Source organism: Symphalangus syndactylus, chromosome 1 (assembly GCF_028878055.3).
Source record: "Symphalangus syndactylus isolate Jambi chromosome 1, NHGRI_mSymSyn1-v2.1_pri, whole genome shotgun sequence".
NCBI lineage: Eukaryota > Metazoa > Chordata > Mammalia > Primates > Hylobatidae > Symphalangus > Symphalangus syndactylus.
Genome location: NC_072423.2, coordinates 78,118,847 through 78,145,199, shown reverse-complemented (window position 1 = coordinate 78,145,199; position 26,353 = coordinate 78,118,847). Strand labels below are relative to the sequence as shown.

The window sequence follows — 26,353 nt, the reverse complement described above, 5'->3', positions numbered from 1 at the left end:
TAGTCTGTTTAGTCTGTGACAAGAAGGTCAGGATCATCCCTGCTGTCCACAAAGGAGATGATTTATGATACTCTGTCCCCATCTTCACAAGCCACCGCCCAGTGGGAAAGCAGCTGGATGTCAATGTCCAGCTGGTGGTGGCTAGGAGCATGTTTTTCCCATGTCAAGGACTCTGTTTGATGTTTTGCTTGACTCATGCATTCAACAGACACTGCTCTGTGCTGGGCACTGCATGGCAGCAGGTTACATGGCGGCTCTGGAGCAGGGCTGGGAAGACAGCTAAAAACACTAGACCCTTGAGCTGCTGGCCTCATCTCTGGGCCTAGGCCAACCCAGAGAAGCTCCAACACGCTGCAACACAGAAGGGACAAGGACGGGGTTTCTATCACTATAGTTCGGGGATGCTACTGAATCTTTTCCAAGTAGCTACACTTGTATCTCATTCAAAATCATCATCTGAAAACAGGTTTAGGCATTTCACAAAGCCAGGGCATGGCAGGAGACAGCTAATGTGGCCAAGGCCAACAGCACACTCCAAAGATCCAACCTATAAAACTATAAAGACCCAGCCTTACCATGCTGGTTTGCTTTTTTTTTTGAGATGGAGTCTCACTGAGATGCCCAGGCTGGAGTGCAATGGTGCAATCTCAGCTCACTGCAACCTCCACTTCCCAGGTTCAAGCAATGCTCCTGTCACAACCTTCCAAGTAGCTGGGACTACAGGCATGCGCCACCATGGCCCAGCTGATTTGTTTTCGTATTTTTAGTAGCGATGGGGTTTCACCATATTGGCCAGGCTGGCCTTGAACTCTTGATCTCAAGCTATCCACCCACCTCAGCCTCTGAAAGTGCTGGGATTACAGGTGTGAGCCTCTGCCCCCAGCCCTGGTTTGCTTTTTGTCATGTTACGAGTTAAATGCTGGGACTTCAGGGATGACCATGGTCAGGTCCCTCATTCACAGGTGAGGAGTTCGAGGCCCTAAGTGGTGAGATTTGCCAAAGCTGCTAGGGCCAGTGACAGAAGCAAATTTATTTATTTATTTTTTATTTTTTATTTTTTGAGACAGAGTTTTGCTCTTGTTCCCCAGGCTGGAGTGCAGTGGTGTGATCTCAGCTCACTGTAACCTCCACCTCCCAGGTTCAAGCAATTCTCCTGCCTCAGCCTCCTGAGTAGCTGGGATTACAGGCACACACTACCATGCCCAGCTAATTTTTTGTATTTTTAGTAGAGATGGGGTTTCACCATGTTGGCCAGGCTGGTCTCGAACTCCTGACCTCAGGTGATCCACCCGCCTCGGCCTCCCAAAGTGCAGGGATTACAGGTGTCAACCACCGTGCCCAGCCTATTTATTTTTTTGTTTTGAGACAGGGTCTCACTCTGTTGCCCAGGCTGCAGTGCAGTCGGGTTTTTCATAGCGGCTGCATCAATTTACATTCTCACCAACAGTCTGCAAGGGTTCCTTTTAATCTACATTTTTTTTTTTTTTTTTGAGACAAGGTCTTGCTCTGTCACCCAGGCTAGACTGCAGTGGCAGCATCACAGCTCAACCTCCAGGACTCAAGTGAGCCTCCCACCTCAGCCTTCCAAGTAGCTGGGTGCATAAGCGTGCACCAGCATGCCCAGCTAATTTTTTAATGGTTTTGTAGAGATGGGGATTCACCATGTTGCCCAGGCTGGTCTCAAACTCCTGGGCTCAAGCAATCCTCTGACCTTGGCCTCCCGAAGTGCTAGTATTACAGGCATGAGCCACTGCACCCCACCAGAAGGAAGTTTAAACCTTATCATTCTTTGATTCAGTCTATACCTGTCTTCCAGGTCAAGAACCAAACCTTTGGATTTCATGGATGAGTGAAATAAAATAATAAAACTGGGGAGCCTGTATCAGGTTTTTAAAAAAATGTTATTAAGTCTATCTTTAATATCATTTCATGAAAGACTAAAATCAAGGAAAGCGAAAAGCTCAGAATAAAAGTCTTTCCTAAAGGAGGATGAGAGGCAACTTCATATTAAATATATTGTTTAAGGGATATATTTAAATACTTTGAAAGCAGAAAAAAATCACAATGTCCTATTTTACAACATGTATACAATTTTCTCTCATCACAAATTTATCAACTTTTCTATGATCTAAAATATAATTAAATCCCCAAGATTTACTTTCCTCTTAATCTTAGTCATTGGCAAAAAAAACTCACTTCACATAAATATGTTGAAAAACAACTTCATTTGATCTCAGTTTTTGAGGCACACTGAGCAGAGAAGAGAACAGCCGCTTTCACCGTGTCCGCAGATTCACCCTCAGAGCTAGGGAAGAGGGGGGTGACACACAGACTGGGGCTGACCGTGGTGCAGCCACAGTTCACTGGCTTGTGGCCTAGAGCTTGGGAACCCCAGCTTTCAATCACTGATTCCTGGACAGGTGTGTGGGTCTGACCCTACCAGGGGGCCTTTTCAGAGATGGAGGCTGGTGTTTGCCCCGGGCACGCTCCCAGGTGAGCCTGCCTCACCCTACCTATAATCCCCTGCTCTGCGTCATGGTTTTCCAAAGGAGCTCTGGAGCCTGGCAGTCCCTGGCAACCCTAAGGCCTCAAGGGTGGAGGGAGGTACCTGTGCTCACCCCATAATACATTAACTTTCACCTTGTGTACACAACAGCGAGTATCTAAATTTACCTTTTACAAATGGAACCAACTGCACACATTAACCCAACAGTGGGTTGTATGCAATCTCAGAGTGCAGTTTGTCCAAGTGACCTGACTGAAACACATCACAGCCCCAATAACTTCACTGTGCCTGATCCTGCATCTCTTCCAAGCCTTTACCAGACCCCACACAGATGAGCCAGCCCTCCCATGCCACGGCCACATGGATCATCATCACAGAAACCTCTAGGCCAATACGGTTAATAAAGGACCTGGAAACAGCCAGTTTGTTACTGTAGCATGCTTCCTCTCAAAGAATCCACATGATAAATTCTTTTGATATTGCCCTTTGATTAAAATTAGGTTTATTTATTTATTTTTCAAGATGGAGTCTTGCTCTGTCACACAGGCTGGAGTGCAGTGGTGCGATCTCAGCTCACTGCAACCTCCGCCTCCCAGGTTCAAGCAATTCTCCTGCCTCAGCCTCCCGAGTAGCTGGGATTACAGGCCCACACCACCACACCCGGCTAATATTTGTATTCTTAGGAGGGACGAGGTTTCGCCATGTTGTTCAGGCTGGTCTCGAACTCCTCACTCATGATCCGCCCACCTCAGCCTCCCAAAGTGCTGGGATTACAGGTGTGAGCCACCCTAAAATTAGGTTTCAAAAGGCTTTTTAAAAATCACGAACACTGGGGCCGGGCACAGTGGCTCACCTGTCATCCCAGCACTTTGGGAGGCCGAGGCAGGTGGATCATGAGGTCAGGAGATCGAGACCATCCTGACTAACAAGGTGAAACCCCGTCTCTACTAAAAATACAAAAAATTAGCTGGGCGTGGTGGTGGGCGCCTGTAGTCCCAGCTACTCGGGAGGCTGAGGCAGGAGAATGGCGTGAACCTGGGAGGCGGAGCTTGCAGTGAGCCAAGATTACGCCACTGCACTCCAGCCTGGGCGACAGAGCGAGACCCCATCTCAAAAAAAAAAAAGAAAAATCACAAACACTTTACATTCTATAAGCATTGTAACCAATGCTTGGGTTCCTGACCTCAAGCAAAGTAAGGAAATAGGAAGTAAGAGAAGCTTAAACTCAAAGGTTGTCAACAAAACAAACGGGAGCCACTGGCAAACAAATTCAGAGGGAGAGCTGGTAACCTTGAGATAACCTAACAAGTTAGAAGGAAACGACGGGAAAAAAAAGAAGGTAAGTGTTTTAACACTTGCTTGTTCTTACATTTATATTATCATTCACAGGAAAAAAGAAAAAAAAAAAAGAGCCAGGTGGAGTGGCTCCTGTAATCCCAGCTACTAAGGAGGCTGAAGCCGAGGATCACTTGAACCCAGGAGTCCAAGGCTGCAGTGAGCTATGATCATGCCACTCACTCCAGCCTGGGCAACAGAGCAAGACCCTATCTCTTAAAAAATATATAAAAATAAATGTAAAGAACAGTATTTTAGGCCTACCATGTGCTGAATGGACACTGAGGGAGATTACCATCTACATTTCTGCCACCTAAGTCCATATAAACCTGGAACCTGACAGTTATAACACCCTACAGCCGGAAATCCAATAACTGGTATTCCAGTTTTAGGAATCCAACATCTTTAAAAGATTCTACATAATGAAGAAAAAAGATCCCTTGCATGGTCTTCGGCATTTGCACTGCAGAACTCCAGAGGTGAGAGAGGGGCCTTAGAGCCCCCCAGAGTCAAAGAAGATGTCTCAATCTGGGGTTCATGGCTCCCTTAAAAAGCTATGCAAAATGCTGTGTAAATATTTTAATTTTTCTGAACAAAAGATTAATAGTTAGCATCAAATACTCAAAGGGTGACCCCAAAAAGGTCAAGAGGTGCTCATACAGGCCTCTTGTGGGGACAGCTCTGGCGCCCGGCTGTGGCAGCCATTCCCACTATGCCCTCTGGCCTGGGCGAGGGGGCGTGCATCACTAAGCACTGGTGATGGGCCGGGGGCCCCACGCGGCTGCCAGTGCCACTTGGCATCCCATCCTCCTGGGAAAGTTGCCCGGGCAGCTGAACAGGCACAGGCCACCAGGGGACATCACCACTCCAGGCTTCTTAGGGTGGGTCACACTTCTAGTGGGTCCTCCCAGAAATAACAAATGGTTTAGTACAGGGGTGCAAGGAGCTTTTCCTGAGCATGTGTTGTAAAAAGAGCTGCTTCAATATTCATAAGACAATGCATTGACATGATGGTTGTTAAGATGACAATAAAAAGAATGAAAACAGGGCTGAGTTTGCTTACTAAGTAACTGACAAATTGCAGGTTAGGCTGCGTGGCTTAGGGCTTCACGTCTGGCCACATCAACAAATGGCAGAGCCCCCTGACCCTGGCAGACCCTGCATTCTCTATGAGTGTGGCCAAGGTTACTGGGGGTGTTTCCCAGAGGAGTACACCTACCTGTGTGAAGGAAACCTCTCTCGCAACTCAGAAATAATTAAATCTTCCACAAGGTGATCCGTTTCTGTCACAAGATCTGCAGCTGATGTTTTTGTTGAGACACGCTTTTCCTCGGTAAGGGCTTTTCTGATGATCTGAAATAAAAGTACGGGATTTGGGTTAAACATGCAAACATCCTCCTCCCAGGCAAAGGAATTATCCACTCCTTTGAGTCTCCTCTGTATTCAGCCTGCCATGGGGAGGGGACAGCAGGTGTGGCTCTGTGGGTCACTGACTACTTGCATCATTGATCTCAGAGCTAATATCACAGCCTAGGCTCTCTGGCTTTCTAGTGGGCCTTAATGACTCTACCATTATTCTTTTACAAGAATAATTATTTCTCCATTACTTGAAATTATTTTGAGATTATTTTGTCGTACCTGTGAAACAATTTCTCTTCGAGTAAAAGAAAAACACAGGGGTTTTGAAAACAGCATGAAACTTCCTCTGTAAGAACTGCCCAAAACGAGATCATATTACACACCTGTGCCCCATATAATCCCATGAATTCAAATTTAGGAGATTTCAGTGTAAAGTAAAAGCTTATTTTCCCTAATTCACTTTATCCCATGAAATGGGATATGCCCTCGAATCTGATTGTAAATGTTCCCACTGAGAAACCCGGGAGAGCTAAACTGTGTTTCAGGAACCATGGCCAGCTCTCACCGCGCTCTGGGCTGGAGCAGCATCAGCTGTCTCAGAGTTCATGCAAGGATCCACAGGGCTGAGCTCCGACACAGGCTCCGCAGCTGTGCAAGCTGCCAACACACTGGTCTAAACCCATCACAGCTAAACATAGGAGCAAGGACTGGGATGGTCCCAAGAACCCCAGGAAAACCCAAACAGGAAGGGATAAAAAGTGGCTCATCAGTCCCTGGACAACTCCAGAGGGACCAGTTCTGATCCAGCCCAGGCCTTTCTTCTCCTTTTTGTTTTGTTTGGTTTTACAGACTGGGTCTCTCTGTCACCCAAGCCGAAGTGTGGTGTCACAATCACAGCTCACAGTAACCTCAAACCCCAGGGCTCAAGTGATCCTCCCACCTCAGCCTTCCCAGTAGTTAGGACTACAGGCACATGGTACTGCACCCAGCTAATTTTTTATTTTTGGAAGAGACAGGGTCTTGCTATGTTAGCCAGGCAGGTCTCAAACTCCTGGGCTCAAGCGATCCTCCCACCACTGCCTCCAAAAGTGCTAGGACAACAGGCGTAAGCCACCGCGTCCAGCTCTTGCCCATTTCTGTCTGTCTTAACAACTTGGTGTCTCCCTCATCAGGATGACAAAGTCAGGGCACCTAAAAACGAACTCAGAGCCTTCTTCCAAAACTAGCTACATCCCAAAATCCTGTATTTCTCTCCAAAGGACCATCAATTGGCCAGGTACCCAGACGTGACATCCATCACGTCTTCTGATAAGCACACACCAAGGACCTACTCGTGCCAGGCCCTGTGCTGCCAGAAGAAGCACACGGGGAATTCTACAGAACAGGCAGAAGCCCCCGAAACTCGGCCTCCCACATGCTCCACCCCACACGAGGCTGCCTGCTCTTCTCACTGCCTGCATCACAGAGCTGGCCCACCCTGTACTGAGCCGAGGCAGTTTTTGTTTTAATCTTGGTTGCAAAAATAACAGATATATGTTATAGAAAATTCAGAATGTGATAGGTCATACCAAAAAAAGCATACAGCGTCCACATAGCCATGTCCACTGGGTAGCCATAACTCCAGGACTTCATATTCCTATGACAGCCTCCAGCTCCCACCGCCCAGGCCCTGCCTCTGGCCAGGGTTTCCCAGTTCCTGCTGATTGCCACCAGGTCAATTTTCTCAAATCACCAATTTGCACACAGCAGTCTCAACAAATCAAGCTCCACAGGCCTTGTCTGTGAATCTCACACTCCTCACATGTGGCTCCCGTAGCACCTGCCCATGGTCCAGGGCCCTCAACCCTGAGCTGGCCAGATAGGCCTTCAGCACAAAGCTTGTCTCATGTATGGCCATGGTGATTCCTGGTATGTGTGTGTCTCTGTTGTGTACCTGTGTGTGTTCATGGGGTATGGGGGGAGTCAGGGTGTGTGTCTCTGTGTGTATCTCTGGGTGTGTGTGTGTTGCTGTGATGTGAGAGGATGCAGGGTGTCTGTATGTCTATCTCTGGGTGTGTGTGTATCGGTGTGGTGTGGGAAGATGCAGGGTATGTGTGTCTCTGTGTGTATCTCTGGGTGTGTATGGATTTCTGGGTGTGTGGGTGTGGTGGTGTGGTGTGGGGAGTGTGTGCATACAGCTGGGGTGAGAAAGGCAGCCTAACCAGGGGACACAGCCCCAGAGAGGATATGGCAGCAGAGCCTCTGGGATCTCGAGGAAGGGCAGACTGTGCTGCACAAGTCTGACTGGGGTCTGAGAGCTGCATTTCTGGCAAGCTCTATGGTGACCCTGATGCAGGGGTGCTCACTTCAGTAGCATGGAGCTAGAGCAGGTTCTCAAACCCCCATGTGAAGAGAGCCACTAGGAGACCAGGATGTTCCACCTCAGCAGGCGGGATGGGCAGGTGGTGGTGGGTTTTGAACCCAGGACCACCACCTGAGAAGACAGTGGCTTTACTTCATGCTTGTGGCATCCCCACATGGGGAGCAGCCATAAAGCTACCTGCAAGGGTGGATAGTATTCCACCCGTCCACCCTTGCAGCCTCTACGCAGCAGGTGGATGGGGAATTTTCAGACACCAATTACATCACATCACTTTACTGCAGAAAATGATCCAATGGCTTCCCGCTGCTCACAGAACACATCCCAAACCCCAGGGCCCTTGGGAAATTCCAAATTCCAAATCCCAGGGCCAGCCCTTCACAGCTCACCTGACAGGTCAGCCCCAAGTTGCTCTCCTGCTGTACTCTGGGGTTTTCTCACTGATCCTAACCAAATGTTTCTGCCCCAAGGACTTCCTGTTTTCTGATCCTTCTACAACTTATCGTATCCCATCTGAAACCATCCTTCCTGTCAGTTTTGTTTTTGACTGTCTCTCCCAGGCAGGAGCTCGGAGGGCAGAGCTCTTTCTGCTTCCCTTCTGTACCCCTAGCATCAGGAATGCTCCCTGGCATTCAGCAGATACACATACAGCAGGTACACAGAGTTCTTTGAAAGAATGAATAAAACACACACTGGGCTGCTTGAATACACGGTAACATTTTTCCAAACTGGAACACTAGTGTCTATGTGAGTGCTGACCACCCAGGTCCTCCTGTCTGGCTGTTTTTCTGGTTGCCCTGTTGAAAAGATCCAGTGCTTCCATCCACAAGTCGCACCTCCTGGAGCTAGACCAGATCTGCTTCCTGCACTCAGACCCACTCTCCCAGCACAGCCAGATGCACTTCCTAAAACACTCATGGTGACCATGCGTCTCCCCAGCAGAGCACTTGGTGGCGCCCTGTCACTATGTGGATAAAGTCAAAACCCCTGAAGGGAGCACACAATAGCTTCCAGATTTGCCCTTGTAGCAGAGACCATTTGACCCCAAACGTCCAGTCTCCCCTTCTTCCTTTTAGGAACAGAACCCCCAAGTTGGAGCAAGCACAGGGCTGCCTTGTAATCTGCACGCCATGCAGATATGTGCGGCCTCAGCACCAAGTTCTGCCCCAGAGAATGGGACTGGAAGCAAGACCTGAAACTTCCAAGTCACATCCTCAAAAGGATACTGCCTTGCACTTCCTCGTGTCCCATTCCCCCTCACCACAGGCTACAAAGTAGGTGTGGTGCTAGCCATGCAGGAAGAGAACACCTCGGAGCAATGAGGGAGGACAAAGCTGGGTCCCTGGGTGAGCACAGAAACATTAACCCTAGAGTCTCCTGATGGAACCGCCTCAGCCAGCCCACTGTCCTCCTCCTTTATGACTCAGTTCAAATATCACCTTCCATATGAGGAGCCTCCAGCTTCTGCGGGCAGAGGGGCACTCACCCGACTGTGACCACAGCACTTACACAAGCCACCAACTGGCACCCACAGCACTTATCACTCCATGTGTCTGCTCAACTAGCTGGGTAAGGAACTCTACCCTCTGTCTCTGTCCACCTCCAACAGGCCATGGTGCACCCTGCATGGGGGCTGCCTCATGGGGGTCTCCAGGAACACCTGCTGAGTGAATGCATAGAGTCCTTGACTGCTGCACACTGAGCACACAGTTAACTAAATGCTAGAAGACTTTGTAATATGTCCTTTTGTGTCACCTTATCTAAGCTCACTGGTATTTATACACTCAGTTTTCCACATTCAAAACATACACAGCTGTGTGTGTGGAGGAGGCGGGTGCTGGGGGCCCTTGGGGCAGCTTGGGGAATGCTGCAATCTGGGTGTGCCTGCCAGGAAAACAGGGCCGAGTCATGGGTTACAGGGCGGGAAGAGTGGATTCAGAGACAGGATGCTGTGTTGTGTTATGCGCCGTTGTTATTTTTTTCTTGAGACAGGGTCTCTCTCTGTTGCCCCAGATGGAGTGCAGTAGCACAATCTTGGCTCACTGTAGTCTTGACCTCCTGAACTCAAGCAATCCTCCCGCCTCAGCCTCCCCAGTGGCTGCAACTACGAGCATACGCCACCACGCCTGGATCATTTTTATTTTTATTTTGTAGAGGTGAGGTCTCATGATATTGCCAAGGCTGGTCTCAAACTCCGGGCCTCAAGTGATCCTCCCGCCTCGGCCTCCCAAAGTGCTGGGATTAAGACGTGAGCCACTACACCCGGCCTTCATAATCTTTTAAAATATTAACTGTTTTCTGCTTTTATTAATATTTATTATTGCAGTTTCTCTGATGACTTTCTTTGTGAGTGTGTCACAAGGAAGGCCATGGGGCTCGAACATGCCTGTACCACCTACCTACAGGTGACCCTGTGGCCAGCCTCTCCCACTAGACCTGGCCTCACAATCGGGCTGTCTTGCGTCAAGTGTGCAAGGCCCTTCACACCCAGCCAGGGCAGCATGCCCCATGCCAGGCTCAAGCCCCCTCAAGTGTCCTCCCTCCTGTACCTCCATGTCTTTGGACACGATCCCTTGTGCCTGCAATGACATCCCTGGCCACCTCCTGCCTGTCTGTGCTCTCAGCCTCCATCTACTCCAGCACAGCTCCTCCAGGAGGTCGCCCATGTGGCCGTCCGCCCAGTGCCCTGGCTGAGGCCCCTCTTCCTGGGTCAGCTACTGCACAGCCCACTGTACTTGGTCACTGCCCTGTCCCCTCCACTGGGCCATGCACTCCTCCAGGTTGGGAGCTCTGCATTTCATCCCAATAGCTCCAAGAACTACCCTCACCCTGGGCAAGGTGCTGATGCCAGCGACATGCACCCATATGCACCAGATGGGGCTCCATCCGGTGTACTCGGGGCCTTGCACACATGGGGGCTGCGCCAGCTAGCTTCCTTCAGTCACCAACAGGCAATGACACTAAGCTAACCTAAAAAAAGTCAGAAGCCTTGTCCTATAGCTCTTCATGAAGAAGATGTGTATGAAAAATTCCCTTCCAGGATGTAATTCTTGTTTTCAGCAGTTTCATAATGTCAGTGGGAGTAGAGAGGGATAAAGAACACTCCAGAATCAGACAGCTCTAAATTCAAATTCTATACGGGTTCTCATGGCCTTAATTTCCTCTTCTGTAATAACAGTATATTTAACACATTGGGTTGTTTTAGGAAACACATGAGGTATTGTATGAAAAGATCTTGGTCCACAAACTTATTTACAAACAGAACCTCACCAGTATCAGTTGTGAGAACATGTATCTGAGAAAATCTAATGACTTTCTCAGCTAATTTTTGTATTTTTACAAAAAATAAGAACCTACTGTACATACAATGTACAAGTTGCAAATAGGATGCTAAAATACTAGGTTAAGAAACGTTTAATTCACTAATTGTCCTATGCTAAGAGAAAAGGTGAGGAAAAGTGCTGTATTTCTAAAATCAGTAAGCGAGACTCAAACAGCCCTGCCCTTTAGCCAGGATCACACCCACAGGGCGAGGGAGCACGTGGGGTTGCCAGGTAAGTTCCCACTGAACCCCTTTACCAAGGCTATTTTCCCTCAGTCTTAGAGATTTTAAACTCTCACTCCACCAGCAATGAGTTAGGTATCCTGGTTTTTAATTAATGTTTTTCAGCTACTCGCTAACTAAGCATGCACTTCACAGACCCCCCTGGCTCGGGTCTCTCCTTCCAGTAGCATTCTGTTAATGTATAACATATGAAATATAGGCCTGAAGTCACTGAAGCCTGAATTTCAAATCTAAAAGGAAAGGTCACCATCAACTCCAGCTTCAGAGACATCCTAGGCTAACATATTCATGGAGACGTCCAAATATCTTTCTTGTCTCACCCCATCTTGTTCTTGTGCTCCTGTCCCCATCCGACCTTTATGCCAGTCACTGCAGGGCAGCTGGCATGTGCTCTGGAACCCAGGCCCTGTACATCATCCAAAGAGCAGCACGCTGGAGCCTTGCCAGAGTGCGGTTTCAATAGGAGATGTGTCTTTCCCTCTGTCAGGTCAGGAAGATGTGGCCACTGGAGGTGTGCACCTGACAACACGCCCCATGTTTATGCTTCCAGATTTACTGCAACACAAGTGAATGTGTTGTGATGGTTAATTTTATGTGTCAACTTGACTGAGCTATGGGGAGCACAGATACTTGGTCAAACATTGTTCTGGGCTAGGCGTGGTGGCTCATGCCTGTAATCCCAGCACTGGGAGGCCGAGGCAGGCAGATCACCTGAGGTCAGGAGTTCGAGACCAGCCTGGCCAACATGGGGAAACTCTGTCTCTACTAAAAATACAAAAATTAGCTGGGTGTGCTGGCACACGCCTATAATCCCAACTACTCAGGGGGCTGAGTCAGTAGGAGAATCTCTTGAGCCCGGGAGGTGGAGGTTGCGGTGAGCCAAGATTACGCCACTGCACTCCATCCTGGGAGACAGAGCAAGGCTCCATCTCAAAAAAAAAAAAAAATTGTTCTGGTTGTTTCTGCAAGGGCATCAGCATCTGAATCAGGAAAGTAGATCCCCCTCCTTCCTGTGGGCAGGCCTTGTCCAACCAGCTGAGGGCTCAAACAGAATGAAAAGGCTGACTCTCCCCCAAGTAAAAGGGGGTTCTCGGCAAATGGCCTTGGGACTCTGTCCACATGAACAACTCTTCCTGCCCTATGGCCTTCGAACTAGAACATCAGCTGTCTCTCCCGGTCTCCAGCTGCCAGCCCACCCTGCAGACTGGACCCACCCACCTCCTGCCTGTCCTGTTTCTCTGAAGAACCTGACACATGTGACAATCAATAAAACCTAACAGTTCATCAGGTACCCAGGTAATAACATGCCTATCACATGGTGTCATGTGGCACATGTGGTCAGCAGTTCACAGCTGTTGATGCATCACAAATCTCTGTACAACCTCAACCCTGGGAGGAAGAGGAGGAGCTGGTCCAAGCAGAGGTGGCTCCCAGGCCAGCCCACCTCAGGCTCTCGAATCCTCAATGCCTCCTTTAGTCTCGTGGCTATATTTCCCCTCACCTTGATCGCTAGTCGCCCTCCGCCCTGACAAGGCACTGGCACCTTCCATACCAATGCCAGCAGCCACCCGTCACCCACATCCAAGCTGCATTCCATGTTGCAGGGCCCGTGGCCTGTGGCCCCTGCCTCCTCTCGAGGCTTTCCTCCTATCTCCCCACCATTCTGCGGCTCATCTCCCTCCTACCATTCCTTGAAAGTGGGTGTTTGCAAGCCCTCGGACCTGCCTTCAGCAGCTGGGCTTCCTGGAGACGGCCTCCACCTCACCCCCTGCCCAGCTCCACGGCCTGAGCTCAAGTTTACAGGGCGCTTCCTCTGCCCCGTGCTGTTCTGAGCAGTTCACATGTACATTTGTTCCACACAGTAACTCTGAGGACAGCAAAAATTATTCTCCATGTTAAAGATGAGGAAACAGAGGCACAAAGAAATGGAGAAAGTTGCCCAAGGGCCTGCAGCTGTAAGGTACAGGGAAGGGGTTCCCAGCACCACAGTCCAAGTCCACCATCGCTAAACACAGCTGACCCCACGGCTGAAGCCATCACAATTGATTACTTCCTAATCCCTCTCCAGCTCACATTTCTCTCAAAAGCAATGACAGCCAGCCAGCTGCATAAGCCAGAAACCCAGAAGTCCTTTATTCCTGTCTCCCTCAATGTACGACTCATCATCAAGTCCACCCCAACTCACAGCCCCCAAGGGCCACACCCCATCAGTTCGAGCAGGACACCCACCTGCAACTCTGCCCTCCACACAGGGCCCCCAAGTCCTGACCTCTCCCACCTCAAATTTCAGCCAAAGTGCATTTCTTGCAGGTCCTTGGTGCTGTGTTCTCTTTTGCCCCTTCTGCTTTTCATCTCTCTATTGGCCCCAACCCCTCCTCTTCTCTCTCCCCTTCCCAAACCCATCACCTAACTTTCCTAGCTGACTCCTGCTTTTCTTTCTAAAGACACACTCAGCTGTGACTTCTTCCAGGAAGCTGTCCACATCCCAGGCGCTGGGATGGCCTCCCAGTCCCCCTGCACACTGCAGTGACTGGCCAGGTCTGCACCTCCTCCATCTCTCACATGAGAGGTGAGCCCAGGGGCAGGGCGCCAGTCTGCAGAAGGCCTCCTGCAGCGTTCACGGCAGGCTAGGGCAGAGCTGGGACAGTGAACACAGGATCCTGAGACTGGCTCAGCCTAGAGACCAAGGACTTCCCTCACCTCCCACAGAAGAGAGAAGACGCAAACCAGGCTCCAGGCTCCTGTCTCCATTGGGCCCAGGAGGAGGCCAGGAGAGAGGGAGGGGCCTAGACTCCGGAACTCCCCTCTCCTTCTCAATGTCTCAGCTCCCCATGCCTTTGAGCTCCTGCCTTCCTCCACCCCTAAAGCTCGGGGAGGGGGCCTGTATCTCACTAGCAGCCTCTCCATCCTCTGGCTGAGTGATTTCACCCACCCTCCTGCCCCAAACTCCAAAGACAGTAATCTCCCCTGGGCAGCGCTTCATTTGGGTGAGCAAGTGACAATCTCAGGGCCACAGAGTCCAGGACTCATTCTCCCCATGGGGATGAGCCCTCTACCAGCCTCTCCTTAAGGGGGCACAGGTGGGACTTCACTGGCAGCCTGCAGTGCCAAGGGCTGGGATGAGGCTGCCCAGAGGCAACGGCAGTGGCTTCTGCCCTCCCCCTTCTCAGACAGCTTTTGTTAGCAAAACGGGTAGGAAATGATAGGGACCTCTCAGACAGGGTCAGGAGCAGTGGGCCTTGGACCCTTGGAGACCATGTGCCGACCCCCACCCCACCACAGGGACAGCTGCTACTCTGTGCCTGCCAGCTGCTGTCTCACAGGAATTCTGTGTCTGCTGATGTTTGAAATGTTGGCGAGCTTTCGAATTTCTCATGTAGGCTGACCCCAACCTGCAGAGCTAAGCAAACACCAGAGGCGTGGACCAGGCGAGGCAGGAGGTGGAGGCCATCACCACCGCCTCCTCTCCCCCTCCTGCCTCCTCTTCCTCCAGCGACAGGTGCGCTCAGCCCAGGCAGGAAGAGGGGGGAAGCCTTTTCTCGAGAAATGAACCACTTCAGAAATGACCTCCACAAACTGGCATTTGTGAGGCTCCCAAGGAGGAAAATGGGAGCCTGACCTGGGCTCATCCGACAGCAAAGCCCATCAGTGGCCAAGCCTGCTCTCCTCCTGTCCGAGACAGGGCCCTAAATACCATCTCCAGGGACATGACTTCCACATTGCATCTCTGCCATCAGCTTGGGTGCAAATCCAACATCTCCACTTAGTGAAACCCTGTCTCTACAACAAATTAAAAAGTACATATTATCCAGGCATGGTGACACATGCCTACAGTCCCAGCTACTCAGGAGGCTGAGGTGGGAGAATCACTTAAGCCCAGGAGGTAGAAGCTGTGATTGCACCACTGCACTCCAGCCAGGGAAACAAAGTGATACCCTGTCTCAAAAAAATAAAATAAGAAATCTACTGGCAATTCGAGCTTAACCTGCGCAGAAGAGAACACTCGACTCCCAGCTCCACACCTGTTCCACCTGCAGTTTTGCCATCTTGGGAAGTGGCAAATCCATTCAACCAGCTTTTTAGGCCTAAACCCTTGAAGTCATCCTTGGCTCCTCTCTTTCTCTCACACCCCACATCCAACTCAGAGGCAAACCCTGTCACCGCAGCCTTCAAAGTAAATCTTCTTCACCACCTTCTTCACTGCACCCCAGTCAAATCCACCCTCATTTCTCACGTGGCTTCCTATCAGATACCTGATTCTGGTCCCCCTAGTGTCCCACACAAGACCTCATGCGGCAGCCAGGGTGGTCCCCTATATAGAGTCCTATAAAGCCCCACACAAGACTCTGCCCCAAACCTCCCCTCACACACAGAGTAAAAAAGCTAAAGCCCTTTCTGAGTTGTTCAATGATTCTTTGTTGGATGAATAAATTTATAATCAATGTGTTATTACCATCATTTTAAAAGCAAATAATATCTTTTTTTTTTTTTTTTTGAGACGGAGTCTCGCTCTGTCCCCCAGGCTGGAGTGCAGTGGCGTAATCTCGGCTCACTGCAAGCTCCGCCTCCCGGGTTCAAGCCATTCTCCTGCCTCAGCCCCCCGAGTAGCTGGGACTACAGGCGCCCACCACCACGCCCGGCTAATTTTTTGTATTTTTAGTAGAGACGGGGTTTCACCGTGTTATCCAGGATGGTCTCGATCTCCTGACCTCGTGATCCGCCCCCCTCGGCCTCCCAAAGTGCTGGGATTACAGGCGTGAGCCACCGAGCCCGGCCCAAATAATATCAAAGAAGCCAATAAACAGCTGGGCACAGTGGCTCACGCCTGTAATCCCAGCACTTTGGGAGGCCAAGGTGGGTGGATCACATGAGGTCAGGAGTTCGAGACCGGCCTGGCCAACATGGTGAAACCCCATCTCTACTAAAAATACAAAAATTAGCCAGGCGTGGTGGCACATGCCTGTGATTCCAGCTACTCAGGAGGCTGAGGCAGGAGAACTGCTTGAGCCCGGGAGGCGGAGGTTGCAGTGAGCTGAGATCGCACCACTGCACTCCAACCTGGGCGACAGAGCAAGACTGTCTCAAAAAAAAAAAAAAAAAAAAAAAAGCCAATAAACATGTGCATTTAAGTTCACTAATTATCTAAGAAATGCAAATTAAAACTACAATAAAATACCACCTCAAGCCCATCAGAATCGCTACAATATAAAAGACAGACCATACCACGTGTTGTGGAAGACGTGGGGAAATGGGAACCCTCACACACTGCAGGGTGGAGTGTAACCTGGTACATCCTCTTTAGAGAACTACTTGGCAGAATTTACATTCCCAATGACACAGCGATTCTACTCCTACTATTAATAAATCCCCAACAGAAATGCATACATAATCAAAAGACATGTGCAAGAAAGTTCACAGCAACATTATCCATATTAACTCCAAACTGGACATTATCCAGTTTGCTCAAGAGTTGAATGAGGCCAGGCGCAGTGGCTCGTGCCTGTAATCCCAGCACTTTGGGAGGCCAAGGCGGGTGGACCACTTGAGGTCAGGAGTTCTAGATCAGCCTGGCCAACATGGTGAAACCCCGTCTCTACTAAAAAATACAAAAATTAGCCAGGCATGGTGGCGCATGCCTGTAGACCCAGCTATTCAGGAGGCTGAGGCAGGAGAATCGCTTGAACCCAGGAGGCGGAGGTTTTGGTGAGCCAAGATCACGCCACTGCACTCCAGCCTGAGCGAGAGAGCTAGATGTCTTCTCAAAAAATAAAAATAAATAATAAATAAAACAGTTGAATGAATAGTGATGTACTCACATGATAAAATACCATGCAGCGGAAGTTCCCATAGTGCCACTCCAGACTAGCAGCATCTATGTCAGCTGGGAATGTTAGAAATGCATATTCTGGTGCCCACTCCAGACCTAGTGAATGAGAAACCCTGCGGTGGGACCCCATTTGCCTTAATAAGCCCTCTTGGGCTTCCAACACAGCCAAAGCTGGAGAAGCACTGCTCCACAGCAATGACCCAAGGAGTGTGACCACACCAAGGAGATCATGAAAAATCCTGCTGGGAAGATGGATGGCTCACAATAGGTACACATCAAAACTAGACAAATGCAAAGCAAAACAAAACGTTCTTTAACTTAAACGAAAATACAAGTTGCATTAGAAAGAAAGGAATACACTGCTGGGCTGAACCATGAGTTACATCTGCATGGCCATCTGAACATGGACACGGACGCCCACGGAACCACACGGGCAGGGCCGCTACACAGCGTAACACAGAATAATTCTGTCAACAATGAACAACTCAAGAAAGCATGACAGAAGCATATTACTTAGAAATAGGTGTAACTCTCAGAAAATTGAGAACAGGGACTCTGGACACAGGACGAGGGGTGGGGAGCGCGGGCCAGGTGCTGCTGTTCTTCATCATGTGCTTTCAGTGTTACTTCACTCATTAAATTCCTGGTGTGAATAACCAGCAAAAAGGAAAATCACAAATCAAAACAACACTGTGTTGGTAAAGCCAGATGGACAAGTGGGGACACGGGTCCAGAGCCCACCAATGTGCCTTCTGCCTGAAAAGCCACAGGTAGACAGAAGAGTATTCATATTCCAAGGACCCACTGTGTGGAGGGCACACCACCAGGCAAGGATAAATAAAGCTGTGGGGACTGCCAGCTCAGCAGGACCAGGTGGGGCACTGGAAAGACAGGGAAGGCCACCTGAGAAGCGGTCCGTGAAGGAAGGGGCTCAGGACCTGGGCTCTGGAGACAGGGAATGGTTTGCATACTCCATAGGCCAGAAGAAAGGCAAGAAAATGCAACGTGTGTTTTGCAAACACCAAGCAGAGCGACCAGATCTGGCCGGACAAGGGGACAACAGGCCCACTTCGCAAGGCCGGGTCTCGGGAAGCATAACCTGCAAGGGTGTGCAAGGCCAACAAGAGAAGGGGGGAAGTCTGCGGTCCTGAGGTCAGTGCTAGGTTTTTCTTTTTCTGCTTTGTCCTGAGATTTTGTTACAAGTAAACAGAGATGAATTTTCCGTGAAGCTAATGACCCTTAAGCATCAAGGCCCCCACTTGCCTGCAAGGGACCCTAACAAAGTGTTCACAAAGCCGTACACAAACCCCTTTTGTAATGGGCAAAAGTCAGCTGTTCTGACTGTAGATCTAACCTTGTGCCTTTCCACTTAAACTGTCCCTCCATCAGACTTTGCATCAGGTGGCACTGGCGTGGATACAGCCAGTGTGGGCTAAAGGTAAGCTGAGGAGATGAACTAACTTTGCTTCATTCAATAGGGTTTGCAGTCACATTTCTCTCTAAGTTACTGAGAGCCATCCAGTGTAGAAAGCGCTTCCAGACATACTCCCCTGTCCATCACACCGACCCACCTGGCATGGTGACAAAAACATACAGGACCAGAGGAGCATGTGAGGTGGACACAGGCACCGGCACTGAAAATGTGTGGATCACAAAAATAAACCAGATTTCAACTGCACAGAGCCAGAAGCAAGTCTGTGAAAAACAGACTCACTTACAACTAATGTATAAAAAAATTCATAGAAGGTTCTCAATTTGATGATATCCTAAAAATTTATATGGCCAATTGTTACCAGTAACAAGCTTGAAGCCTAATTTTCTAAATTGTCAGTAGTAAATTTCAATCAGCCAAGCAACAGGAAACGCTGAATTTATCTTTCTATTCTCCCCGTATAAAATATTACAAAATCATTGTCATTCAAAAGATGCAAACAGTATGAAGCCAGAAAAAGGGCAAAAAGCATTACAGAAGTATGAGAAGCAGTGAAAGAATTGTTATTTTTGTGTATTTCGTGATATTTGCAGTATTTCTTAGCATCTTAGAAACTTACAGATGTGATTGTTCTTATTCTAAGTAACTTTTATATCTAAGTTTGAATTTGTAATTTTGTATTTTCTCTTTTTTTTTTTTTTGAGACAGTTTCACCCTTATCACCCAGGCTGGAGTGCAGTGGTGCAATCTAGGCTTACCACTGCATCCTCCACATCCCAGGTTCTACGGATTCTCCTGCCTCAGCCTCCTTAGTAGCAGGGATTACAGGCGTGTGCCACCACACTTGACTGATTTTTGTATTTTTTTTTGAGACAGCGTCTTGCTCTGTCGCCCAGGCTGGAGTGCAGTGGCGCGATCTCCGCTCACTGCAAACTCTGCCTCCCGGGTTCACGCCATTCTCCTGCCTCAGCCTCCCGAGTAGCTGGGACTACAGGCACCCGCCACCACGCCCAGCTAATTTTTTGTATTTTTAGTGGAGACGAAGTTTCACCGTGTTAGCCAGGATGGTCTTGATCTCCTGACATTGTGATCTGCCCACCTTGGCCTCCCAAAGTGCTGGGATTACAGGCGTGAGCCACCGCACCCGGCCACAATTTTTGGATTTTTAGTAGAGACGGGGTTTCACTATGTTGGTCTCAAACTCCTGACCTCAGGTGATCCACAAGCCTCAGCCTCCCAAAGTGCTGGGATTACAGGCTTGAGCCACCACGCCTGGCAAATTTTGTATTTTCTTAAATTGCCCCCTAAATTGTCTAAGTTTCTGGCCCAACAGAAGCCGGTTCGACTCCACAGGGGGATTTGAAAGGCAGAGATTTCTACAATACTTCTGTTCACACAACACACAAAAGATGACAACCATCCACATCAGTGAATACTGTCATCTGTACTTGGGGTGGAGCTGTGGTCACTCCCTCCCCAAAAGCCCAACAGCCAGGGAGGAGGCTCCCGTTACAGTGTGGGTGGCTGGAACTAGGAGGGCAGGGATGATCCCCAGGGTCACGGAAGGAAGAGTGGCACAGAAGCATGGAGGGGGCAGGTGAGGGAATTGGGAGCCTGGGACAGGGAAGCCTGCCAGGATTGGGGCAGAGGGGAAATGGAAGCAGCTTCTCCAGGGCCACCTTGAGCGGAACCAGTGTCTAAGAGAGAAAGGACAGTGAAACTTTATATCTTGGAAGGTCTCTCCTTCGGCTCCCTCATCTTTCAGCATCTAGAACCCAGACTCCATCTCAGGGGCAGCTGAGAGCAGCGAACAACAGAGCGGTAGAATGCTAGGTGCTGGTGAAGGGTGGTCATCTGGGGCCCCTGAGACTTTGCCAACATGCTCTTCACTAAGGAGAACTCCAAAAGGATCACCACTCACGACCTTTACACCCCGAACCAGGTCATCTGGCTAAAGGATATGTTTTCTCCAGTCAGCCCCCGATTGCATTAGAAGACAATCTGTCCCTCTTTACACAGGTTCCGATGACCTTGTGTGGCTTCTGTTTGTGCCAGCAGACCTTCAGGCCATTCCCTCAGCACTGCCCGGCAAGCAGGAAGCATCAGCATAATGCCTGAGGGGGAGCCCCGGCGGGCCCGGGCTTCCTGACCAGACTCCTAATGGCAGCATCTTTATTTCAACCCTCTCCAGCGTTTAAAAAAAGCTTTTTTTGTTGTTGGCAAGTTGCAAAGACATAAAATATCACTTAAAAGTCATAGGAGCCTTAGAACTGCTCCAGCTCTCTTGCAAGCTCTTTATGCACATTTGTTAAATAATAACGTAAAATTTTAAAATCTTCTGTTTCTTCAAGGATCTAAATTTGAAAACCACAGAAACTCCTAACTTAGCTCGCCAGCGTTTACACAGCAATGTCTGAATCCTAAGCTGGCTTTTCACTGCCTCAAGGAAGAAAAGTTTTACGGTAGAACCTAAAAGTTCCTAAATATCTGGCTGATGCTTGCTCTGGAAGGAAAGCTGGGAGGCAGGGAAGGATGGAAGGAGAACCCGTGTTCCATGCACACAGCAGATCTGCTTTCCAGGAAGAACGCTTGCACTGAAGCTACAAGCTTCATCTACCTTGCAGGAAGGTTTCCTACAGGAGGGAAAGGTCAAAGAGGGTGGAGTTTCACGACACTCTTTTAAATTCATTCATTCTTTACAGAGGCTTGGGTCCTTAAAATCCTTAAAATCACAAAGGGAAGGAAGGCCCTTCAACAAAAAAATGTGTCTACTTGGAATTGCAGATTAATTTTTAAACAGGATTAGAGGATTTGCACCAAGGTAAAGCACTATCCACTTTATGACGACTCACTTCAAATTTAAGATTGGTAACAGTCCGATTTTAACATCTAGGGAAACTGGTAGAGCATTTTCGGACTGTCAGACCTCAAAAAAGAAAACAAATGGTGTTTGAATATAAAAGGCCAATCTGCCCTCAGCACACCGCCTGTCTCTCAAATCCCCGAAAACAATCACTTTTTTTTTTTTTTTTTGAGACGGAGTTTCGCTCTTGTTGCCCAGGCTGGTGTGCAATGGCGCGATCTCAGCTCACTGCAACCTCCGCCTCCCGGGTTCAAGTGATTCTCCTGCCTCAGCCTCCCAAATAGCTGGAACTAAGGCACGCGCCACCATGCCCAGCTAATTTTGTATTTTCAGTAGAGACGGGGTTTCACCATGTTGGCCAGGCTGGTCTCGAACTCCTGACCTCAAGTGGTCCACCTGCCTCCGCCTCCCAAAGTGCTGGGATTACAGGCGTGAGCCACTGCGCCCGGCCCACAATCACATCCTAAGAGGCAAACATGGAGTAAGCCATCTTACAGTCCTGGGAGAACCAACACTCGCTTGCCTACCAGTACTGTCGGTGTGTCAGGCACTGCTGAAGGTACTGAGGAAAGTGGAAGGAACAATCACAAAAATGAAAGAGAAGAGAGGAACTGCACTCCATTTTAAACCCTGCTCGCTGGTTTTCGGTAGCTCTGCGGCTCGGTTTTCATCCTTCCGAGCAGTGTAACAAGTTCCTCCTGAACTCTGAGTCCGTGCCCGTCGCGGAGCGCAGCCACTTTCAGGATGTGGGTCAGAGTAAGTTTGGGTTGAGGACGCTGCAGCCAGGACAATCAAATGGCAGCCCAGCCAGATCCCCACGCGGCTGGGGCTTAGCCCCGGGCTTCCTACCCCGAGCTGAATCCATTCATAGGTCCTTAAAAATCAACAGCCCTGTACGCTAGCCCTGGAAAGATTTCCACATTCTGACCACTCACTCAAATGCAAAGGTCACGTTAGCCGCTCAACTCCAAAGCAGAGGGGCTCGCCGCCAGGGCTCCGGGGGCTGGAGAAGGGCGCGGGAGGTGTGTCCAGGACACCAGCACAAAGGCTCCTTTCACCGCTCCGCGCCCCGCGCCCTCGGGTGCGGACCCCGGGCGCCCGTCCGCTGCGCGCTAGGACCCCGCCATTCCAGGCGGCTCCCAAGGCCCACGCGCTTCTGCTCCGCCCGGAGTTCCGAGCCCAGCCGCGGCGCTCACCTGTCCTGCCCGCAGAGCCAGCTGCACGGCCGCCTGGAAGCACTCCTCCCAGGGGCCGGCCGCCGGCGCCGCCTGGTCCTCGCCGCTCGGCTTCATCGCGGCCTCGCCGGGCCCCTCCACCTCCAGCCCCCCTCGGCGGGACTCCGGCTCCCACCGGATCCCGCCGTCCCGCCGCCAGGCTCCACACTCCCTGTGCCTGCTCCCGCAGCTCTGCGCCTAGTCCACCGCCCGTCCCACACCTGCGCTGGCGGGAAGGGCAGCCAGCGGGCCGCGGGAGCCGCGCGTCCTGCTTTCCGCTCCCCGCCCTCCGCCCCGCCCCGCCCCGCCCCGCCCCGCCCCGCCCCGTGCCGAGCCCAGGCGGCTCCCTGCCCCGCTCCCCGCCCCGCTCCCCGCCCAGCTCCCTGCTCCCGCGCCCAGGCCCGCGCTGCACTCCCCACCCCGCCCCTCGCAGAGCCCGGCCCACCCCATTCCCCCCTCTTCCCCGCCCCTTGACGCTCCCGGCCCCGCCCCGCACTCGTTGCTGCTCCTGGCCTTGTCCCGCGCCGTGCCCGGCCTCGTCCCGCGCGGTGCCCGGCCCCGTCCTGCACCGCTCCTCCCGCTCCCGGCTGCGCCCCATACCTGGCCCCGCCCCTCTGGGCCAGCCTTGAACACAAATCAGTGAGGAGCCTCGTCCCTCTCCGCTCCGCGCTTTACCTCCAGCCCCGCCCCTGTGGTGTCGCATCACCCTCCCCGCTCGGGGCGGACCCAATCCTGCTCCGCCGTGCCCTGCCCCGCAGCGCGCGGAGCAGGCTCCAAGTCTAACTCCTCTGAGCCTCGAGCCCCGCCTCCCTCAAGTTGAGCCCGGCCCGCGTCCAAGCCCCGCCCCACCGCCGCGCGCTGAGACAGGCCCCACCCCCGGCTCGTGCAGAGAGAGCTCCGTACTGTGCTGGGTCCGGCGCGCGGAGGGCGGCTTGGGCCACCGCGGAGCTGGGAGGGAGGAGCTAGGAGCGGCTGTATTGGGGGCCTGGGGCAGCTACTGTCTGGGTGGACCCGTGCGGTGCCGGCCCAGCCGCGGAGGTACAGGGGAGCGTCTCTCCCGCCGATCCCCGCGCACGTGGCGCCGTGCGTTCCTTCATGGTCTGTGGCCGGATTCGGGCTCGAGCGCCAGGGGCGGCTGAGCCAGCACCTTCCGACCGATCGCTTTTTGTTCGCGGAGGCCGCTGGGCGCCAGGCGTAGTTCTCGGCCTCGCAGGAGCTCAGACCGCCGAGCGCACAAGGCCGCAGTGTTCCTGCGGGCGGCCGCCCCGCGCGGCAAGTTTGGTCGCAAACAAGCTCTCCCTCCGCTAACCCCAAACACTGCGAGGACAGCGGCTGGGCTTTATAAACTCTTTACAGCCAAAACTCGAACTTGGAGACAGAACTGTGATTCCGATGAGCCTCTGTAGTGAGGAATGACCTTTCTAACCTTGGATTCTCTTGCTGGCCCGTGTAAACATAAATAGGAGGCATTTCCCGAAAGAGTGGCCGCGTGGTTTCCAAGGTTAATTTCATAAGCCGCTCTGCCTGCCCGTTTTATAAAAGATGCTGACCCACGTAAAATTATTCTGGAGTGCCACTTCGGAGTCTGGGAGAATAATGGGAGTTTGTACAAGAACCTTGATGGGGCATTTTTTACACACTTAAACCTAATAATGAAATTAAACGTTTTTAGTTTTTGAGTACTTTATGTTGAAACACCTTGTGGAGAAACTTTAAGTGTACCGTATAAGAGACAAAAAATACAAACAGGAGGAATTACAAACAGGAAATACAAACACGCAGATATGGGTACAACTTAAGAGACTCTGGCCTCACCCAGAGCCCTAATCCTGCGGCTCAGAAAACGAGACCAATTGCCCTGCCTCCCACCATGCCAGTTTGGGGCAGCTAAGGGCGCACTCCCCTCCATCCTTTTTGGGTTCTTATGTTTTTATGAAGTTTAAGACAGAGGCTGGGTGCGGTGGCTCACGCCTATAATCCCAGCACTTTGGGAGGCCGAGGCGGGCGGATCACGAGGTCAAGAAATCGAGACCAGCCGGACCAACAAGGTGACACCCTGTCTCTACTAAAAAAATACAAAAACTAGCTGGGCCTGGTGGCAGGCGCCTGTAATACCAGCTACTCGGGAGGCTGAGACAGGAGAATCCCTTGAACCTGGGAGGCTGAGGTTGCAGTGAGCAGAGATGGCGCCACTGCGCTCCAGCCTGGCGACAGAGTGAGACTCCGTCTCAAAAAAAAAAAAGACAGCAGGACTTCAGAATGCACTTAAGATAGTGCTGTGAATGCGTTACTTTAAAAGAAATGCATTCTCTTGTTGATTTTCATGACAAGTTTTCATTAGCGATCACTTCCAACACCAAGCAAAGTTAAGAAGTGGCAAAATGTCTCTTCTGCCTCTTCCCAGTTCTCCTTTCTGAACACCTCTCACTCTGCTCCTGGTACTGTCACCCCATCTGGAAGCTCAGTTATATCTTTAGATAAACTTTCATTATAGATCCCAGCTTGTCTAAACATCCGGAAAAAGAGTTAACTTTCTTTCCGAAATGATATATCTTAAAGCAGCGTAGTGTGGTTTTTAACAGCATGAGGCTTTGAAGCAGCCAGGTTTCCTAAATTCAACTATCGGCCTCTCTTCTTCCTTATTGTGTGGATTTGAGCAAGTTAAAAATAACCGTTTTTGCCTGTTTCTTCAACTGTAAAGTGGTCTTTGTAACCATTGTATGGGTTAATGTACTTGTGCTTGGAACGTATGTGTTTGCTATTATTAAAGACTGGTCATTTATGCACCAGTGTGGGTAGCCTCAAGCAATCAGCATACCGCTTGGCACCTAATAGGTGTTTAATAAATATCTGTTCGGCCAGGTGTGGTGGCTCACGCCTGTAATCCCAGAACTTTGGGAGGCCGAGGTAGGAGGATCTTCTGAGGTCAGGAGTTTGAGACCAGCCTGGCCAACGTGGTGAATCCCCTTCTCTACTAAAAATAAAAAATTAGCTGGGCATGGTGGTGCACGCCTGTAATCCCAGCTGCTAGGGAGGCTGAGGCAGGAGAATTGCTTGAACCCTGGAGGCCAAGGTAGCAGTGAGCCAAGATTGCACCACTGCACTCCAGCCTGGGTGACACGAGCCAGACTCCATCTCAAAAAATAAAAATAGGCTAAGCGCAGTGGCTCACGCCTGTAATCCCAACACTTTGGGAGACAAAGGTGGGTGGATCACGACATCAGGAGATGGAGACCATCCTGGCTAACATGGTGAAACCCTGTCTCTACTAAAAATACAAAAAAAAGGCCGGGCGCGGTGGCTCAAGCCTGTAATCCCAGCACTTTGGGAGACCGAGGCGGGCAGATCATGAGGTCAGGAGATCGTGACCATCCTGGCTAACACGGTGAAACCCCGTCTCTACTAAAAATAGAAAAAATTAGCCGGGCGTGGTGGCGGGCGCCTGTAGTCCCAGCTACTCAGGAGGCTGAGGCAGGAGAATGGCGTGAACCCGGGAGGCAGATCTTGCAGTGAGCCGAGATAGCGCCACTGCACTGCAGTCTGGACGACAGAGCGAGACTCCGTCTCGGAAAAAAAAAAGAAAAGAAAGAAAAGAAAATTTAGAGGAAAGAGTGCATTATTTTTGCAATTAAAAGTTGATTTCAAACATTAAGCAAAAATTGTTACGATTTTACTGTAATGGGCCCAAATCCTGGTCAAAGAATCGTGGATCTACAAATCCTGGTCAAAGAATCGTGGATCCACAAATGTGATCGATATCACCTGCATCTCAGTAGAAATGCCCCCAGTTGAATGGCAAAGAGCATCAACCCTTTTCCCATTCTAAAATATTCCTTGAAGGGCCCTCAATCTGTATCGTTGACCACCCAGATTGTCTACTCAGAGACCCAAAA

The 26,353-nt window shown here is 50.6% G+C and overlaps 1 protein-coding gene across 1 annotated transcript in view; it reads right to left on the bottom strand.

Annotated features, from left to right (window-relative positions):
• IMPA2 (inositol monophosphatase 2) overlaps positions 1–22,733 on the bottom strand; it is a 50,709-nt gene extending 27,976 nt beyond the window's left edge. The window contains exons 1-2 of the mRNA XM_055238617.2: positions 22,443–22,733; positions 5,061–5,194 (exon numbers count right to left, since the gene is read on the bottom strand). Of these exons, the coding sequence (XP_055094592.1) occupies positions 5,061–5,194; positions 22,443–22,538 (230 nt within the window). The 5' untranslated portion in view covers positions 22,539–22,733. The remainder of the gene's footprint in view (positions 1–5,060; positions 5,195–22,442) is intronic.
• Between the last annotated feature and the right edge of the window lie 3,620 nt (positions 22,734–26,353).